The sequence below is a fragment of the Notolepis coatsorum genome (assembly GCF_963971535.1).
Source record: "Notolepis coatsorum genome assembly, chromosome: 18".
Lineage (NCBI taxonomy): Eukaryota > Metazoa > Chordata > Actinopteri > Aulopiformes > Paralepididae > Notolepis > Notolepis coatsorum.
This window is the reverse complement of record NC_140182.1, coordinates 19,304,854-19,326,307: the sequence shown is the minus strand read 5'-3', so window position 1 is coordinate 19,326,307 and position 21,454 is coordinate 19,304,854. Positions and strand designations below refer to the sequence as shown.

The 21,454-nt window shown below is 44.0% G+C and overlaps 1 protein-coding gene across 1 annotated transcript in view; it reads left to right on the top strand.

Moving 5' to 3' along the window:
• The first annotated feature begins 1,401 nt into the window (after nucleotides 1–1,401).
• Nucleotides 1,402–21,454, top strand: part of ctdspl2a (CTD (carboxy-terminal domain, RNA polymerase II, polypeptide A) small phosphatase like 2a) — a 33,497-nt gene continuing 13,444 nt past the window's right edge. The window contains exons 1-5 of the mRNA XM_084335465.1: nucleotides 1,402–1,593; nucleotides 10,283–10,498; nucleotides 13,205–13,334; nucleotides 17,415–17,561; nucleotides 17,709–17,936. Coding sequence (XP_084191591.1) covers nucleotides 10,304–10,498; nucleotides 13,205–13,334; nucleotides 17,415–17,561; nucleotides 17,709–17,936 — 700 coding nt within the window. The 5' untranslated portion in view covers nucleotides 1,402–1,593; nucleotides 10,283–10,303. The remainder of the gene's footprint in view (nucleotides 1,594–10,282; nucleotides 10,499–13,204; nucleotides 13,335–17,414; nucleotides 17,562–17,708; nucleotides 17,937–21,454) is intronic.

Genomic DNA, 21,454 nt, shown 5'->3' with positions numbered 1-21,454 from the left:
TGGGAGGGGCTGCCGCTTGCTTGCGCGTGGGGGCGGGGGGTCGCGGCCAATCAGAGAAAAGCAGAACACAAGTTGGTTGCCTTTAATATTCACGCGGCCGGGAGGCCAGCTAGCAGTGCGTTGCAGTAGTCGAGGCGGGAGATGACTGTTGATTGGACGAGGAGTTGGGCGGCTTCTTTTGTCAGGAAGGGGCGTATCCTTCTGACGTTGCTCAGGAGGAATCTGCAGGTTCTGGTTGTCGCTGCGATGTGAGCAGAGAAGTTCAACTGGTCGTCGAGGACAACACCAAGGTTCTTGGCGGTCGGGGACGCGGTCACAGCTGCATTCTCGACTGTGATGGAGAGGTCGTCAGGGGGGAGGATTTGGCCGGCAGGTGGAGCAATTCTGTTTTGCTTAGGTTCAGTTTGAGGTGGTTGGTCGTCATCCAGGCGGAGATGTCGGACAGACAGGCCGAGATCCGCTCAGAGACGTGGATATCTGAGGGAGGGAAGGAGTAGTGTAGGCTAAGGCGTGAGCACGGGAGACAAGGTGTAGTCAAGGCAGCGTGGGGCACTAGAATCCTGGTGTCTACGAGGACGAGGACAGGCCCAGGAATCCAATGGGGCACAGGAGACACTGAGGGCGGGATCCACAAAGAATGGATTGCACGGTGCTAATTGCACCCTTACTTACAATTCATTATGAATTGAAAATGGGGGACCCTGATGTAAACAAGACGAAAGTCTTTCTCTGGTCTGCATGCCCTTAACACTTGTGTGTATTGAGCCGTACTGTATTGTACCAATTCTGCAATCTGTTTACTTTTATCTTGTTTACATCATTTTCAATTCATAATGAATTGTAAGTAAGGGTGCAATTAGCACCGTGCAATCCATTCTTTGTGGATCCCGCCCACCTACGGGAGACTGCAATTCGAAACTGGCCCCTGTAAATGTCCTAACCCAACCCCCTCCAATGTACAGCAAATGTCCTAACCCAGTAATACACAAGACCCTCTTCTTGGACCAAGTAAGGTTTTGTCGATAACCCAATGTACAGTTACCCCCACCCCGCCTACCCATCCCCACCCCACCCACCCAACCACCTCCAATGTACGGCCCCCCCCCCCCACCCAACCTACCTACCCAACCCCCCCCCCCCCCTCCTCCAATGTACTTTTATTTTTTACTCTTTTTGTATCACAAACAGTACTGTCTATCTGTATGTCGTGTATGTCATATATATGTTATGATGAATTGAAAATGGGGGACCCTGATGGAGACCCTTCGGCGCTAAACCTATCAGAGAGGGTCTGACTCTTCGCTGTACGCGGCTAGCCAATTAGAGAGCATCTTCGCACACATAGGCTACGGGGGGGGAAATCACGCTTGCGGGCGAACTATGTTTGTGATGAGGCGGGAAAATGGCGTCGTCTGCTGCGAACAGAGTTCAGTGGTAACGAGCTAAAGTAGCGAGACGTCAACAACACAGCTGGCTCCTACTCCAACAACCACACGCCACGGCCCTCCCTCCCTCCTCGGTGGCCGCCCGCCCGGTCGCGGCTACAACAACAACAACAAGCTGCAACACGTTCGAAGAGTTCCCTTGTCGTCGGTAAGTAGTGATGCATGTGTTAGAAACAAAACTGTTAGCTTGTTGTTGTGCGATATGGCTCCTCGCTGCTAACGTAGGGGGGCGTAGTCTAGCTAGTCTACTGGGACGGTTTGAAGGGAAACCAAATGACGCTAGCTAGTTAGCAATAGCTTACTAATAATAACCCCTGATGTCGACGAATAACACGACATTTGGCTATAGCTTGCCGCACAAACACAAGTGAGCTAGAGGCCGATGGATAATAAAGGCCGACCTGAAGGATGGGATATACGGCCTAAGCTTTTGTTGCCATCGTTGACATATCATTTGCCTGCAAGCTAAGCTATTTTGCTAACACCCCTGTTAGCTGCGCGCGTCGTGGGGCTATAACAACATCTGGTTCAGTTCATGTTGCTCATGTTTTGATTGATTGAAAACTTTATTAACAGATTGCAGAATGGGGTACAGCACAGTACGGCTCAATACACACAATTGTTAAGGGGATGCAGACCAGAGAAAGACTTTCGTCTTGTTTACATCAGGGTCCCCCATTTTCAATTCATCATAACATAATATGACATACATGACGTACAGTATAGACAGTACTGCTACATCTATACATGTATGACATACCAGATTTACAAATACAGTACTGTTTGTGATCCAAGAAGAGTCTTAAAAAGGAGAGAATATACATTTGACGTAGAAACTGTACATTGGAGGAGGTTGGTAGGTGGGGGGGCTGCCTGTACATTTCGGTGGCTAACCTAAGCTAGCCAGTTATCATTAGCGCCCATGTTAGCCAACAACATTGGAGATGTGTGACCACACAGTATACGCTATCGACGATACATACATTTTACATCAACGTCAAAGTTAAAGCTGGATTTTTTTTAATGTGTATGTGTTGTTGGGTTTATTCTGAGATATACCACCCGCTGGCTAACGTTTGCGTGAAAACAACGATTTGGTGTTACTTACATAACCTTAGCAGGCTAGCATTTGAGCTAACTTTAGCAGCCAGTGAACCTGCATTCGCCTCGGCTGATTGATTGAAAAGTGTATTAACAGATTGCAGAATGGGTACAATACACTACAGCTCAATACACACAATTGTTAAGGCCAGGGGATGCAGACCAGAGAAAGACTTTAGTCTTGTTTACATCACGGTCTCCCATTTTCAATTCATCAGGACATTATCTGTATGACAACTAATAAAGAAACTTGAACTTGAAATAGAACACCGCCCAGCGTTTGAGTCCCCCAGCTGCCAAACACATTTTCTAGTTGGCAATGAAAGTGATAAACAGCGGTTCTCTTGTCCACGATAGGCAGGTCTCCATGGTAGCTGTTGTGGAATTATAATGTTAATTAATATCATTAAAGACAGTATATTTCAGAATTTATTGAAAGGATAGCCCCTTGAGATGCAGCATAGTGTCGGAACAGGTAAATTATCTGATTCTCTGATGCAGGCCATTCCCATCTCCTGACGTCAATACGGTTTTACTAAACTATTACCACCTCACACAACTGCCATTATATATATATATATATATATATAACCCACATTGCACTACCTATCTCTGACCACCGTGTTCACTTCATCTTGCCACCGAATCGTTATTTCCATAGACTAGGGCAATCTGTATTTTAGTTGTGACCTACCGTGATGTTTCTATGGTACATCAGCGAACACGAGCCGCTCCATTGATGCTGAATGCAGGACTGACTTTGTGGACTAAACGGAATGCTTGCAAATCCAAACAAACAATATTTCTTAGGAATGTTCATTTTTCAACCAGAATTGATATCCTCCTTTTCCCAGCAAGTTATCAGACTGTCACTCTTCGTCTTTTTACAATAAATTCTAAGCAGTTATGTCAGTGATGTGACAAATTATGGACAGATACACCTTTTGCTTGCTTCTGGCAATGAGAGAGATGGTAGTGAATGTAAACTGCTACAGAGTTGCCCTTGCGCACAGAAATGATAAGCTGCCTGGATGAATACTGACAATATTCTCCCTTTTTTAAGTCTTACCAACTTTGGACATCGCCTTCTTATGCTCCTCTTGGATACACTCAAACATATTGATAAGCTATAGTGCACATTGCATTGTTGTTTCCCATACATAGGTTTATTTGTATGTGATAATTTTCCAAACTGATAACATTGACACGTTAATAACGTCTTTGTCTTGTAAGTACAAAGTATTTTTCACTGCTCCAACTGGGTACCTGTCCCAGCTTGTCACTACCACAGATAACCACCTGTGGGCAACACAGCAGCTTTGTTAAGCACCTTTCTCAAGGGCATTTTGGTAACATGCTTAAGCCTTCATAATAACATAGCTGGCTATGGCTAGCTGTAATTTTTAAGCAGCCCCACAGAGGTTTATTGTAAAATGCGGCTTGCATCTGGGCCTACGCATTGGTCTTTTCGGGACACAGAGCCTGAAAATGTTTCTTTTTACCTGGGAATCGATACCGGTACCCAACGGTACATTTTTTTTGTACTTTACTCCCCCTCTCTGAAGTCTAAACTTCACAACACACAATCTAAAACCCCTTACCTCCCTCTCCTACCTCCCTCTCCCAAACCGATCTTGTATCTCAATGGGACTTCCTGGTAAAAAAAATATATATATTGCGATTTTTTTTTTTGCGATTTCAAGTTCAAGTTCAAGTTCTTTAATAGTTGTCATACAGAAGTACAGAATACTTTCATACAAAATGCTTCTTACTGTTACGCTCCAGAGACTGTGCTAGACAAGATAGTATCAAATAACATAATAACATAATATAGCATGAATTTAGAAGAAGAAAATGAGGTCACAGTGTTCGGTATAGACATATGTACAATGTTCTGAGTTATCATATAATATACAATACACAATACTATGCAGTGTACTAATGTACAGTACTATCTAGTGCAAAGCAGAAATGGGATGAGGTACAATTTTAGGTACAATTTACAGTAAGGTGTATGAGTTGTAGTGCAATCCTTCATCCATAAATATAAAGTGTGGGGAGTGGGTGCTACAGTGTGTTTGTTTAAAGTGGGTGTGTGCTATAAAGTGTGTGGAGTGGGTGCTACAGTGTGTTTGTTTAAAGTGAGTGTGTGCGTGTGGATGTGTGTGCTATGTGCGTTTGGTGGTTGTTAGGCCTGCCGCAATAAGCAATAAATCGATTAATCGCCGCAATAATTAAAATGAATGCAATGATTTTGACGGGCGCAATTAATTGCTATTTGCGCGTTTGTTTTAATGAGGCGGAACCAGTACCCCTTGTCAGTCACTCTCTGTGTGGGGGGCCGCTGGCCTTACTACAGAGTACAGCACGGGAGCTCCGTGGGGCACTAGCAACGCCACATAGCTTAACTACATTTCTCAATAGTGTTGCTCCTTTTAACCAAGTAGTGTTCTTTGTAGTGTAGCTATTTTTAGACCCAAGTAGTTTCTCGCTACTGCCCGGAGAAACTGGACTGCTAAATAAAGATTAAAGATCTAGCGTTGATGCTATCAACATTAGCTAAATAGCTAACAAACGAAATACAACGTATAGCATAGCTAGCTACAACACAGAATAACGTTAATACAATTACATGCATCATTGTTTACAATGATCCGGTGGGGCTAGTCAAAGGACTGGACACGGGGACAAGTTAAACATGAATTAATTTATTATAACAGGTAGTTTCGAGTCGTGCCTACACACCACAGGGCTACTATTCTATTATATACGGCTTTGGCGCTTCCTCCTCATCGTTGATTGCCTGTAGTAGCTGCATCTAACGTTAGTAGCTAACGTTAAAACTAACCTAAAGTTAGTTGTTCACCAACAATCTCAACATTTGTTTTATCATTAGCTCAAAAACACAGAACCGGACGAGACAAGTTGTCCGCTCAATACGTTCTGCTAGGATAATAACAACAATACTTCCGCTCCGGACCGGTGGGTGGGTTTCAAAATAAAAGTCTAAAACACCGGAAAAGATGTTTATTTTGTACAGCGTTTTCCTCCACGAGTACTCGAGTACATCATGTGATCAATCGATCTGGATTATTTTTGCCCATCCCTAGTTTATCCTGTGCTGAAGTCTCCATTCCAATAGAGATAGTATATATTTTGGTGTTTATTTGATTATTGTTTCACTGCCTTTTTATTTATTACGTTTCCACGGTTTTTTCTTCATACTTTATTAACATTTTGTACATGGTACCGCAAGGTACATTAATAATAAATGTACATGTTAAAAGGATGATACAAAAAGCCAGACAGAGGGCTTGTTTCCAGTTTCAGTTTGTTTTATAATAAACAATCAAACTGAGCATTTTTTTATTTAGGATATTTAAAATATCTTCCAATGTTAAATAAAGGTTTATTGCACTTTGAAACGGCTTCCTTGCATTATTATGCTATTATTATATTAGTAAAAATAAATAAAAAGGTTAATTGAAAACTTTTGGGAAATACATTTCTCAAAAAAAAATCTCTCAAAACCGCAATAATATCGCTTATCGCAATATTTTCTGGGACAATTAATCGCCCAGCAAAATGTGTTATCGTGACAGGCCTAGTGGTTGTTGTTGTGTAGTGTTCATTCATTGTTCGTTTAGCAGCCTGATGGCCTGGGGATAGAAGCTACTTCTGAGTCTTTCTGTGCTCGCCTTGAGACTCCTGTATCGCTTGCCTGACCGCAGCAGTTCGAAGAGGCAGTTGTTCGGGTGACTGGAGTCTTTAATGATTCTCTTAGCCTTGCCCTTGCAACGCTTGTAGTAAATGTTCTGGAGGGTGGGGAGCCCCCCTCCAATTGTGCGTTCGGCTGAACGTGTCACTCTTTGTAGTCTGCTTTGGTCTTTTGCAGTGCTATTCCCAAACCAGGAGGTGATGTTGCCGGTCAAGATGCTCTCTATTGTACATGAGTAGAAGTTCTTAAGGATCTTCTGGCTGACTTGGAACTTCCTTAGGCGCCTGAGGAAGTAGAGGCGTTGTCGTGCCTTCTTCACCACACTGTTAATGTGTGTGGTCCATGTCAAGTCCTCGGATATGTAGGCTCCGAGGTACTTGAAGCTGTTGACTCTCTCAACCGGTGCCCCGTCGATGCTGAGGGGGCTGTAGTCCTTGACCCCCGACCTCCTGAAGTCCACAATCATCTCCTTTGTTTTGCTGACGTTCAGGGAGAGGCTGTTTTCCTGGCACCATCCCGCCAGGACCTTGACCTCTTCCAGGTAGGCCCTCTCGTCGTTGGCAGAGATCAGGCCCACCACCACTGTGTCGTCAGCAAATTTGACGATTGTATTGCTACTCCGCTGAGCCACACAGTCGTGTGTGTACAGGGAGTAGAGGAGGGGACTCAGAACACAGCCCTGGGGGGCCCCTATGTTGAGGGTGATGGATGAGGAGGTGCAGTTGCCTGCTCTCACCACCTGGGGTCTGCCAGTCAGGAAGTCCAAGACCCACTGGCAGAGGTCATAGCCCAAGCCCAGGTCCCTGAGCTTGGCTATGAGTATGGAGGGGACTATGGTATTGAATGCCGAGCTGTAGTCGATGAATAGCATTCTCACATAGTTCCCCTGCCTCTTGTCCAGGTGTGATGCTGCTGTGTGCAGCACATGGGATATGGCGTCCTCCGTGGACCTGTTGGGGCGGTATGCAAATTGCAGGGGGTCCATGTTGATGGGGAGGGAGGAGCAGATGTAGCCCTTTACTAGCTTCTCAAAGCACTTCATGGCTATGGAGGTGAGAGCTACAGGGCGGTAGTCGTTGAGGCAAGCAGGCTTGGATTTTTTGGGTACAGGGATAATAGTGGACTTCTTCAGGCAGGTGGGGATGACAGCCTGTTCTAAGGACAGGTTAAATATGTCAGTGAATACTGGGGCCAGTTGGTCGGCACAGACTTTTAGGACGCGGCCGGGGATGCCGTCCGGACCGCGTGTAGCTTTATGCCAAGCAAGCAGTGCAAAAATTTACCGTAGTGGCATGCAGTAATGCGCCTTTCATTTTCCGCCGCCCAGCGCCCAGGTCGCGCGGAAATAGGCTGTCTATTGCCATTCTCTTTGACAAACTCTAACCTTAACCAGCTCCTTAACAACGCCTAAACTTAACCGTTCTAACCTTAACCAACTCCGAAACAATGCCTAACCTTAACCTTAACCTTAACCATGCCTAACCTTAACCATAGAAATTATATTGCCATTCTCTTTGACAAACTCTAACCTTAACCAGCTCCTTAACAGCGCCTAAACTTAACCGTTCTAACCTTAACCAACTCCGAAACAATGCCTAACCTTAACCTTAACCTTAACCATGCCTAACCTTAACCGGCGAAAGAATACACGTTAAAAAAAAATCACGTTAAAAAATATTTTCGATGGGATTCGAACTCGCCAGCAAACAAGCCATAGGATCCACAGCCATGTGTCCTTGCCAATTGAGCTATTGCTAGATACTGAATAAGGGGCGGTGACTTATATATATTGAGCTCCGCTCGTGTCGGGCACCTCGCGCGAGCACGCCGGCGCACGCACGCACCTGAGCGAGCACGCCGCCGCCGGTGCACGCACGGTAGCATTTGTCTGAAAAGAAGGGCGCTTTACCGCACTAGCGTGCGGTGACGAATGCGGAAGCATTTTTGCACTGCTTGCTTGGCATTAACGTACAGGCGTCCGGACCTGCTGCCTTCCTGATATTCACTTTTTTAAAGGTCCGCCTCACCTCATGCTCTGTTACCCTGAACACTGCGCCTCCATCAGCAGCCGACCCCCCCCCCCCCCATTGCCGAGGTTTGTGAGCTGGTGTTATTACCAGCATCAAACCTCGCATAGAAGGTATTGAGGTCGTTTGCTAAGGAGATGTCACTGTTCAGTTTGAGGGAGGCGCCTTTGTAGTCTGTCATCGTTTTGAGCCCCTGCCACATAGCTCTAGAGTCAGCTTGTTCAAACTGGAGTTCAATTTTATCCCTGTAGCGCCGTTTGGCCTCTGACACTGTCCTCCTTACGTTGTGTCGCGCCACCTTGTGGTCATTCATGTTGCCTGCCACTAGGCCGTCATTGTATGCTTTGGTGCGCTCTCTCAGAGCTTCACGGACGGATTTGTCTACCCAGGGTTTTTGATTTGGGTAAACTTTCATTTTGGTAGTGGGGATTGTTTCTTTCACCCTAGTACAGACATAGTCCAGCACTGTCTCCGTGTAGGCATTAATGTTATCTGTGTCGCGGAACACAATCCAGTCTGTGTGGTGAAACACTGACCGGATCGTCTCTTCTGACGTCAGATCCCATTTCTGCACCTCTCGCGAGACTACGGGAGTACTTTTAATTCTTTGTCTGTACTTTGGTGAAAGGAAAATGGATGCGTGATCTGACTTGCCAAAGCCACTATCAGAATGAGCCTTGTAGCCACCTTTAAATTGCGTGTAACAGTGATCTAGGATGTTACCGCCTCTGGTGTTGCAAGTCACATGCTGATAGAAATCAGGCAATACCTTTCTCAGATTGGCGCTATTGAAATCTCCCAGTACTAAAATGGCGGCGTTAACGTTAGCCACTTGTATTCTATTTACCTCGTCGTGTAGTCTGGAGAGCGCAACCTTGTTGCTGGCTTGCGGTGGAATATACACTCCGACCAGGACGATCGCCGTTAACTCCCTCGGGAGGAAGAAAGGACGACACTTGATGGTTATATATTCCATTTGATAATTGCATCATTCCAAATCGCGATTTTGATTTAAAGTCGATGAATCGTTCAGCCCTACTCTGACCAACTTGGTGTTGTCCTTGACGACCAGTTGAACTTCTCCGCTCACATCGCAGCAACAACCAGAACCTGCACAGATTCCTCCTGAGCAATGTCCGAAGGATCTGCCCCTTCCTGACAAAAGAAGCCACCCAACTCCTCATCCAATCAACAGTCATCTCCCGCCTCGACTACTGCAACGCACTGCTTGCTGGCCTTCCGGCCACTGCCACCAAGCCTCTTCACCTCATTCAGAAGTTGAACGCAGTGGCCCGCCTGATCTCAAACCTACCAAAGTCAGCCCATGTCACCCCACTTCTTAGGGACCTGCACTGGCTCCCCATTGCCGTGCGAATCCACTTCAAGGCCCTCAACCTGGCATACCGTGCGGCAAAGGGAACCGCTCCCACCTACCTCTGGTCAATGGTCTCTAACTACACACCCTCAAGACCCCTACGCTCTGCAATTCTTCTGGCCGCCTCAGACCTACTCCTATCCAAGCTCTGGGAGGGTCATCAGAGAAGTCGCCTATTCTCAGTCCTTGCCCCACAATGGTGGAACGAACTGCCCACCACAGTTAGGACAGCCGAAACCCGCCCAATCTTTCGCTGTCGACTAAAGACTCACTTCTTCAACCATTATCTGAAATGAAAAAAAAAGAAATATAACCCTAACTAACATTACTGTCATGCACTTGTCCTAATAAACTAACCTACACTGTAGCACGCAACACTTTGATGAACATGGTTACTCAGCTGATAGAGTTGTGCCCTTCCTGATGACTTGTCGTACAGAACTTGTAAGTCGCTTTGGATAAAAGCGTCGGCTAAATTACTAAATGTAATGTAAATGATGGCAGTGAGGGAGGAGGTCAGTTTGAATGTGCACTGCAGACCACCTACCAACTAGATTTAAAGGGCTTGTCTGTCTATCAACTATTTACCTGTTTTTCTCTCTCTCTCTCCTGACAGTTTTTCATGTGACGGTGGAGCATGATGAAGCTGAGATTGCGTAAAGCTCCTCACCAACCAGCCCCAGGCCGTAGAGCCCCCCCATCCCAGGTCAAACGGAAGCACTGTGAAGTGACACCCTCCCCAGCCAGAGGCAGAGGCAGAGGCAAAATGCAGAAGAATGAAACTGGCCTGTTCTCCACCATTAAGAAATTCATCCGGGGAAATGCTGTCAAGGTGCGTCTTAAGTTAGAGCTGAACTTCGTTCATTCCACATAAAATGTTTCACTTCAGTAACTTGATGATATGAACTTGAATTCATAGTATTCTCATGCTGTTAAGATTCGATTCGATTAAAATGTATTGTCTTTATACAGCACAAGTACAGGACAACAAAAAAAGGTTGACATCCAACCAGAGTAATTGTTGGATGTTATAAAGCATGGGCATGGTTTATTGGTCACAAATCACGACTACAAGTGGTGTAAAGCTTTTATACAACTGCCAGATTCATCCAACCTTATTTCTATACAATAAACACACATTAATCGAAGATTTATTGAGAAAACCATCCGCCAGAAAAAGTAGTTCCCACAACTACAAAAAAGACAAGTTGCCTCCATGTGGAAGCAGCTTGAAGTGCATCCAACCAAACTAACACATCCAACTGTGTATTATTGGAATGATTGAGAGAAGTTGCCTCATGTGGAAGCAGCTTGAAGTGCATCCAACCAACTAACACATCCAACTGTGTATTATTGGAATGATTGATTGAAAATTTTATTACCAGATGCAGAATGGGTACAATACAGTACGGCTCAATACACACAATTGTTAAGGGAATGCAGACCTACTTTCCATAGAACTTCATTCTTAGATGCTTCTATATAAAGTAGGTAAAACAAATTAAAACGTTTTCTTTGCCCTATAGGAAAAAAACGTTTTCTTCGCCCTATTTTTTTATTTATTTCTTTTAGCCTAAACTTAACCAGTTGGAAACCAGGGGTACAGTAATAAAATTAGCAATCAACCAATCAATCAATTCAATAGACCATGCTCACTTAAAACAGCGCTGCTTCTCTCTCAGTCTGACTCCCCCGCTGTTGCAGACAGGAGTGTGTGTGTGTGTGTGTGTGTGTGTGTGCGTGTGTGTGTGTCACAGTGTGTGTGTGTGTCACAGTGTGTGTGTGTGCGTGCGTGTGTGTGTGTGTGTGTATGTGTGTGTGTGTGTGTTTGTGGGTACGCCAGCGTCGGACAGTGTGAGAGAGAACGCTGCAGTCAGTAGAAAGTAGGAAGGAAGACATTTAAATCAATCAATTAATCAATCAATCAATCCGCGATTTTTCTTTTGTTCTAGATTGACTCAAGACCCATCAATTACATCATCCAACATTGTTTAAAGGACTAACACATTCCCCTTGACAGAATCGCTTCATATTTAGTCGTTATGGTGCTTTCAACATAACCATTTGTTGTCCGCGATCTTGTTTTCTCCCGGAGTGAGCCGGGGAGTGATATGTGATTCGGTTGTGGGCGGGTCCTGAGCCCAGGACCGTGGATTGTTGCCAATAAAGACGTGTAAATGGCCAATCAGAATCGAGAAATTTGCATGCCGTTGTATAATGTCCAATTCTACCCTCCCCTGTCTCGAACACTGTTGGCCATGCCTCCCACAAGCCGGCTGCAATGTGGACGAAGCCTTGCATCACGTGTCCCCTCCGGTACTTGTGGAGGCAGCTGTTGCATCTTTTCACCTCAACAGCACAATCTCTCAGCGGCGAGGGTCTGCGTGGGAGGGACACGCCGCCCTCGTTGCTTCCTGATTCTACTGCGCAGGCGCACCAACCGACCTGTAGGAGTCGCTGTCCACAACGTCCGATCCCCACCCACCAGCTTCCCACCCCCTAATACTGCCAATTGTATTAGTATGAACGACCAGCCAAGCTGGTAGCCATGCCGAGAGCTGGGCTCGAACCCAACATCTCCTGCGTTGGTGGTGAGCGCCTTGCCCACTGCGCCACCTAGCCGCCACGCAATTGTCATTTCATAATAGACACAGACCAGCGTGCACCTTCAATGACGGGCAATTGTAATTTCTTAATAGACATAATAGTTCCAATAGTGAACTCTCTCCCCCACTCTCAAGTAGCCAAATGTTACACTATATAACTGGATACTTAGTTGATGTTAATAAACATTTAACTTCATTAGCTGAAATATTCATTCTCCCTTTCTCTTTCTGTGTGTGTGTGTCTGTGTGCACACCCGTCCAATCTCTGGTTTTTGGAAAGACCAGATGAGGTCAGAGGTTTGATAGTATTTACTGAGGATGGCCAGATAATGTTAAAATAATAATAATGCATAATAAATGTATACATGATCATGCAACATTCAAAAATAGTTGTAGAAACAGTTTGGGAGAAGTGTGGATAAATATATATACAGTAATTAAATAAATATTTGTATTTCCAACTGTTAGCATTGCTTATAAATACAGCTTCTTGTATTTCTGTTGGATTGCCAGCCACAGTGGCTGTGTGGTGAACAGTGTATTAGAATACCATTAATTTGAGGGTATTACAGGAACTTGTAGTTATTAAAAATAAAAGTGAATACATAAAGCTTAGGTGTAGGAATAATATATAATCAAAATTATGTATCAGAAAAGGGATTTCTACTGTGAAAATGTACAGACATGGGACTGTAAACATAGCAGTTTGCCATGAAGATACAATTCAATAGAATTTATTTAGTAAATATAACACTGTACATTTGCCTTTTTTCCCCCATAAATCTTTTCCAAGAGTGTATCAGGATCTGATAAGCCCTGGAAAAAAATGGCCCAGAATTTATGTTACTGGCATTTCATTACCTAATTTGTATTGCATTCCTATTATGGGTACGTTTACATTATGTTTCTCTTCATCCCCTACTTGTTCTCAGGTGGAGCCGGACATCCCAGCTAAGAGGAGTCGTATTGATTGTAATCAGGATAGCAACCTGATAACTTCTACACCGACCGGAGGGCTTCCCAACAAAATCCCCAGAGTTTGTCGGAAAACTCCAAATAGAGGTATTATGAACACAAGATGGGTTGTTGTCCACTGTAACATCAGGATGGGAGTGTTTTTCATTCATAATGAATGCCCCTCTATGACCGGCAGTGTCACTATCTCACACAGTCACTCTCTTGGCCCTTGTGACAGCTCCCAGATAATGCACTTTGTGTAAGACTAGTTGGCTTCACATCTATGACACTTGTGTCTCTTGTTAATGCTTGGGGTCTCTGCATGGGCACCGGTAGCCTCATCTTTGCTATTAAAAGTGAATCTATTAAATGTTATGTACTTTGAGAGTATTAACCACCCGACAGGCCCGGTATGGGGCCGGAATTAATATCACGATATAAATAGGTCAATACAGTCTGTATTAATGAATATTGCGTTTTATTTTCAAATGTAGCCAAGAGTAAAGACCCTAACCCTATCAAAACAGCAGTCAAAGTGTATATTTTCAGCACTATGGTTGTTTACCAATGATTTTTAGCGAAATATGAATTAAGCTCTTAACACACAACAACCTGTATACGGACTGTCTCGCACGTCGCGAGCACCCGCGGCACTTTGCGAGCGTCTACCGGCTTGGGGCTGCAGTTTTCGCCGATCATGTAATACACCGGTCGAAAGTTGAATTTGCCGCCTTTCGAACGCCACCTCACTCGACCAATTGCGTGCCTCGGTTCTCGAGTTACCCAAACATTTTTGAATACACAAATGTGGCTGGGGGAACTGATTCACTCAGCATGAATGGACTATAGGTCAATAAAAACAATACACACACAAAAAAAACATTAATAGTTTTTATTAATTTTTTTTTTAATTTGGATTAATTTAGATTCTAACATTCAAATCGATGCGTCGATTCTTAACACATTAGAATTGATGCATTTTGATTAATCGATGCATCGTTACACCCCTACTGTTTACTAAAACCTTCCAAGCACTCATTTTTAACACATTAATTGCCAAACCCGAGATAAGTCGGGTTAACTCAACATGCGTTTGCTGCCAGACCCGAGATATCTCGGGTTTTGGTCTTCGATATTTTTATTCATTATTCATCTAGGGACCTTGGTGTTACTATAGGGAATGAGTCTGAGATCGCCAAAGTGCAATACTGGCCGCATCCAGCTAGACGGCGGTATCGAGCACCCTTTGTAACCTTGTATCTTGGCCTGTGTAACGGCCAAATGTCTCTGGGCTCACTTTTCTTTGTCGGGCGAGTGGAGCGGTTCTCTCTGTTGCATTGAAGCGTGTCAAATATCCCCGATCCATATGTTGTGGTGGGTTATGTCGTGGACCAAATGGACATTGGATCATGTACCAGATGGCGATCAAACAATTGGAATATTATTTTTGGAATACTCCCGATCACAGGTAAGGGCTATCTGACGTCAATTTGAGCTTGATCGTGCAATGCTTTTATACCGATCTGGCTGATAAGGTTTTTTAAGTGTTCAATACGAATGCCTTTACTGGCCATCAAATAATCAGAAACGACCCCCCCCCCCCCTTTCATGCATTCATGATGAAACATATTACCTGTGACATAGACTTGATTTGGGAATAGTAGCGTCGCCGTGTACAGGCAAGAAACGGCAACGTTTATAGAATTGACGTACAAGTCTATAACTCAGCATTTCGGGAATTACCCCAGACCGCTCTAAAACCATACTTATATTCACCACGGTATAACACGGGTTGTTTGTTTATTGACTTCCAATATTAAACAATTTTTATATTTGTAACACACACCCTCGATGCCTTTCCAATAGCTACATATATTTATTTTTATTTTATGGCCTGCAAATATTGAACTCAGATTAGCTGGAACTACAATGGAATCATGTAGACAAGCCTACTGGTTTGAGTAACACAACAGTTGCTTTTAAAACTAGTAAAAAAAGCTTACTGAATCATTTGCCCTCCTAAGTAATGTTTTAGTGTGCCAGTGCCACTCCCACCAGCCGCCACACTAGCATTAGTTTATAGAGGAGACATGCTGTGAAAACCAAAACAACAGAAGGAACTACTTATATCTGCAAAAAAGCTACTTAAATCAGTAGTGTGAGACCATTCTGGATTTGACCAGATGGTTGTTGGAAGAAAGACGGATGTACAATGCGTCTAACATGCTTTGCATCCTTGCCATCCCTGTATGGCCAAGTCACGGTAAAACCTAAACTAAAGTTTAAGCCAATGTTAGGGTGCCTCTAGTCTCCACTCTCTGTGTGCATTTGATATTCCCTTCCGTAAGACCGGGTCAAACGAGGGCCTGACTACGCTAGTACGCTCGTCTCCACCTGGCCGCCCATCGCGAGGAATCACCAGCTGTATGAACCAGGGTTGAAAAAAAAAAAAAAAAATCAAGGGCTTTTTTTGCCCCCCTTAATTGATTTTCGGGGGCTTTTTTTGTATTTCGGGGGCACTGAATTTTTTATGATAAACGGTTATTAAACATCCTTACATCCACAAAAACGAACACTAGCCGTGTTTGCAGCCGGAGTCTCACGACAAGCTTTGCAATAAATGATATGTTGACCGGTAGCATCCTCCTCAACCCCTACCCAGTCGAATCCCCACGACTCCATCGTACTCCGCTTTACATTTTTTTATTTGAGGACCTGGGGAATCTGCTTCTCAGACTCTTTTTCCTTCGTGTTTTTATAGTTTGATCAAAAACGCTCCATCTTGTCTGTCTTCAAAATGCCATCAAATGCTGGTGAGCTGCTCACCTGCTAATGTGAGAGGGTGGGGAGAGTGACGTTGACATCGGCGTCTGATCAAAACAGATTTAATAAATCACGTCTTTCACTCGTCAGTTAAATAAATAGTAATATACATTTTTATACTATGTTTGATAACGTAATGTTAATGACATTAATAATGTCTCCATATATATATATATATCATTAGTAAACTGTCTGGGGCTTTTTGTCCCCCCCCGGCCCCCCTTAACATGAGGGAAGCCGAGAACGCATATAGCTGTCAGTGCGCACGGGTGACATTGTGTCACAGCTGAGCGTTGCGGCGGTGTTTGCAATGGAGGAGAAGTTTGGTTCACTTGTAAATAAACTATTCACATAAATGAAACAAAACGTAATGTTAATGTCTCCATCAGGGTTTCCGTTAGAAAATACTGGGGCCGGTCTCCGTGTCCTGGAAGATTTCAATCTCCCGGACAAATGTGAGAAATTCCGGTCAGTTTATTGAGCTTAAAAACAATTGCTAGGCAGGCTATATAAAAAATGACATCCTCAAGGCATGTAGATTTATAATATTTTAACTTAAAACTAGGCTACTTTTGCGTATATAAAGTCATTAATATATTCCAAATAAAATAAGTCCCTCGAGACTCCGTGCTGCTCCTGACTAGAAATCATGTCTGTGGGCAGTCGGCCCGACATTAACAGCAGTCTGTTATAATCACATTTTTATGAGCTAACGAATTCCGTTATATTGGACATTTGTATTAATTATATCAAGCGAAGAACTGAGAAATTTGGCAGAGAGACGGCAACATTATCGCGGGGTCCAACGCTGCGTGATCGCTGAAACCAACGAAACCTCCGCCTCCCAACGAAGCGATAAACTCATCCCAATAGTATGCAACTGCAGAGCCGCAGAGCCAGCAGCGCTATCAGGTCCGGTCTGGGGACCGCTCGGCAGCACCACCCACCCAATGGCTGAATTGCCAATGGCTGAATTGGAGTACTGCACTGTGCGGGCACAACTGTGAGCTCTGCGGCTCCGCAGCTGCACGCCTCTCGCTAATCCAGCACCAAGCTGCCGCACCGCCATTCTCATCAGCAAAACACAGGTCGCGAGGGAATCATTCTCACGGGACATTATGACCGGAGATATTTAAATATGTCGGACTTCAACAGAATATATATATATAATTAGTAAACTGTCGGGGGCATTTTGCCCCAAGCCCGCGTTAATTTCGAACCCTGGTATGAACAGTGCCTATTTGCCATTATATCTCCCACCCCCCATTGGTGATATTAATCTCTAGGCTTTGGAAAAAGCTGTTATGCCTTTGTGTGAGTGTGCCCTTGTATGTAGATTATATTTTACTGTGTTGTCCTCAGACACCATGACTTGCAACAGTAAGCCCATAAAGCCCAACGGTAAACTGGAGGTTCCTGTTGAGGTGGTGAGCAGCCCACCCCGCACCACCCTGCTCGGAACCATCTTCTCTCCAGTCTTCAACTTCTTCTCACCAGCAACCAAGACGGGTACAAATAAATCTCTCTCCGTATTCCCAAGACATGACTGTATTGAATGATACAGTATGCAGGAGCTCAACTTTCTTAATATTGTTGTGATACGTTTTGCCAGCCTTAATATCTTGTGTGTTTTCGATTCACAATCTCTCTCTCCAGCCACTCCTGGATCAGACTCTCCTGGGCAAGCGGTGGAGGCAGAGGAGGTCATAAAGCAGCTGGACATGGAGCAGGCGGAGGAGATTCCAAGCAGCACGCTCACATCCACGGAAAGCATCACCCTGTGCCACGCTGCCCCAGCGCTGCTGCCGAAAACTCCCACCACTCCAGACTCTACTGTAGAACAGGCGGAGATGGTCAGTGAGATGGACCCGCCCCCGCTAACAGGTAAACGCATCAAGGTTGTCTCTCCTGACATCGTTCCATCATGTCTGGGATCGTTTCAGCTTGGTGAATTGTAAACTTTGTAGGAATGTTTTTGACGGCCTCTTTCAACAACTGCCAACGTGGGGGTGGATATCTTCTTTTTCATGAGGTGTTTTTAGTTTGTACATGTGATTTAACAAAAGCATGTTTTCACCGGGTGCAGAATTGTTGAAATGGGGTGTTCTAAGGGGTTGCTAGTTTATTTAATTTATTTATCACTGTTTACATGCAGTGAGCACAATCAAAATCCCATTTCGGAAACGAGGATAGATCACTTTTAACAAAGAAACGGTTTACTTTTTGTAATGTTTAATTTATACACTTGATGGTAAACTGAGTAAGAAATCTGAATCCAGAAAAAAGAGAAGAAAATTAAGATTATATTGTGTGTCTACCCATTGTTGGAAGCCTACATTTGACACACAACACTGACAGGCATAATTGACCCAACAACCTGAGCCAAATAGAAACATTAATGGCTGAGCATTTCATAGATACCCATGATAAACAGAAAATAATCACAATTGAGAGCCGAAAATGTTATTCCCACCGAGTGTAGTGGGTTGAGGAGGGTGTTATGGAACATGGATGTCAGATAGGGGGGCATTGACCCAAAGAAGGTTGAGAACCACTGGTGTAGCCCTAGATCAGGGGTTCTCAAACTTTTTTATACCACAACCCCATTTTATTTAGGATTTTTTTGGCGACCCCACACTTAACTCAATTAGCGCCAGGGGGCGCTAGAACGCCATCGCTTTAATCAATGGGGAAACTGCGAGATTTGCAAGTGCTTAAAATATATCTTATATTATAGCTATGGGTCTAATACACCCGTCGATTGTCAATGAGTTGCTTCCAGTCAACATGCACAAAACAGATTGTTTTTTCATCTGTACATTTCCGTTTTATGCCGTTTTGAATACGAGTATACGGTAGTTTTGGTGATTCTTAGCACTTTGACTGCCTAAAAACGCTTTACAGCGTCATTCCCGGCCATGCTCAAGTTGCCGAGGACGCTTTACAGCGTCTTTAATATCAATATTTCAAAAATCTGGAATCGGATTCATATTTCCCCTCCGCTGGCCTGAGATCCACCAGGAGGACCCACTGAGCTCTCTGGCGGTTCAGGAGCGCCATCTGGTGGCCGATCGGCGCAACCGCTTAACAGGAAGCGCAGTAGAGGTTTTGCTGGTCGGCCGTATTACTTCCGGGCACTCGGTATAGGTTCCGGCACTCTAGCTCGTCACACTACATAGCGATCGATTGCCAATAACTCGATAAACAACATGATTTGGACGTATATACCATTATACAAGCTGGAGATGGACCGGGTAAAAATATATCCCATAATGATAAGATCTCTACTCGACGATGATCGCCCAACGGCGCGCGGAGACTGGGGTGAGTTTCAGCGTGTAACGTTACCGTCTTCGATACTAACTAGTATTATCAACATTTGACCCACATTAGATGATTGGTATAACGCTGCCCACGGAATTATAAACGCCCCCCTCGCCCATCCGGTCAACATCAGATGACGTGTAGTAACTTCTAGAAGTACGTCTAGTTGGAATTTTTTTATATCGCGCTGATTGCCATCAAACTGTATTTCATCATCAATATAATGCATTTGGGGCTATATATCACGTTCTGGAGAAAGCTGCAGAAAGAGATGAAAACATACTTATACATTAGACCATACTTTACTATGAATATGTGAATGAAAAAGTTTAACGTTGCTACACAATGAACAATACATATAGGACTTTGAATGGGCCCTAATAATGGCAATGTAGCAATAGAATTTAAAAAGTTATAGCCATGCAAAGAAGGGGACTTTCTCTATAGACAAATAGAGCCGGCAACCTACGGTTGATAATGAATTTAACCCATGGCAGCCAAAGTGTTAGTAATCCCAGGAAAAGATGCGATAATAGCGTTTTAGTGGAATACACTTATCACGTTGTCATTTTTCGCCTGATTATCGAATCTTCCTGAAATCAACGCTAGATTATCATTATTATCCTTCCTCGTGCATACATGAAATGGCCCTCGTAGGGGGGCGCCCCCCAGATCAACACAAGATTGGATATATAGAGTCCTTACCTCATCTCTGATGTAATGCAAAAAAAATAATCCAATTATCTGATTGCCATTCCAAATACTGCTTGTGGAGGTCCGTCCCACATTGTCCGGCATTGCATATGAAGGGGGGGGGGGGGGGGGGGGCAGCATCACAGATGTATCGTTTGTAAACGCTAGTCCTGCCCGAGTATTTAAACCCTGCCCGCACGGCTCGGATCGGCCCAGAAAAGAAACTACACCATTTCTAATGGAGTGCAATACCGGCTGGAAGGCGTAGGTGGCGGTATTTGCCCTTTTGCGAGCTCAGACCCATTCCCAATGATAACATCAGGCTGGATGGATGACAAATTAATGGATATAGCTAATAAAAGAAATTACGATTAAAACTAGGGATGATCCGATCACGTGATCAGGATCGGGGCCGATCACGTGATTTTCCGAAGATCGGGATCGGCAAAAAATAATAATATATATATCGGGATTTTAATTTTTAATTTTTTTTATACTTTTATTTTTTTATTCAACAAACATGACCATGTTCACGTCTTAAACTCATACTGAGGCCATAGTTTTGGTTTTAAATTGCATATCATCATTCATTTATTTATTGTCACACAGAGCAGAAGAATTTTGCCAAAACAAACTCATTTCCTTTGATTTAATTATACATCAAATGATTTATGTCAAGGATTGCAATGCCTCGCTTGAATGAAGTTAACTTTTCACCTGCATAACGTCAACATTCAGGGTGAATGTAATGTGAGAAATTGGGACAATCGGATTGGGAAAGATCGGTATCGGTAGATACTCAAAATCACATGATCGGGATCGGATCGGGAGCAAACATTTTTTATCGGGACATCCCTAATTAAAACCAGAGTTTTCTCTTGATTGGTGCTGAACGGTTGGTGAGTTAAGCCGACTTTTCTCATGACTGGCGCAGAATGTAATTTCAACGTGGAAATAAGGAATATGAAAATAAAAGCACACGTTGTTGAACTTGATCATGCATAGTTATTAGAAAATGAAATTACAGCACTATGTTATCAATGAAATTAATTCACATTATCAACAAAAGCAATGGAATTGTTTCTGTGTATACATATTTATAAAACAAGGCATATTTCGCTAAAATATGTTGCCAGAACATGAAAAGAAAATGTGCTCACGTGCGCTTTGGCAGAGATCCGCTGCTACTCTGAATATCCGGCCTCACAGAGGTATGTTGATGAGAAGGGGACAAGCTTTCTCAGCGCAGCATTACACAACACTGGGTACTCGTTCCGGACTGATATCCAGAACTTTGCGAGGGCCTGTCCAGTGAACTTGACTTTCAGTAGCTCGTCACACGAAAGACGAATTACCCCAAAATCTCTGCTGATTAACCTGGAGTG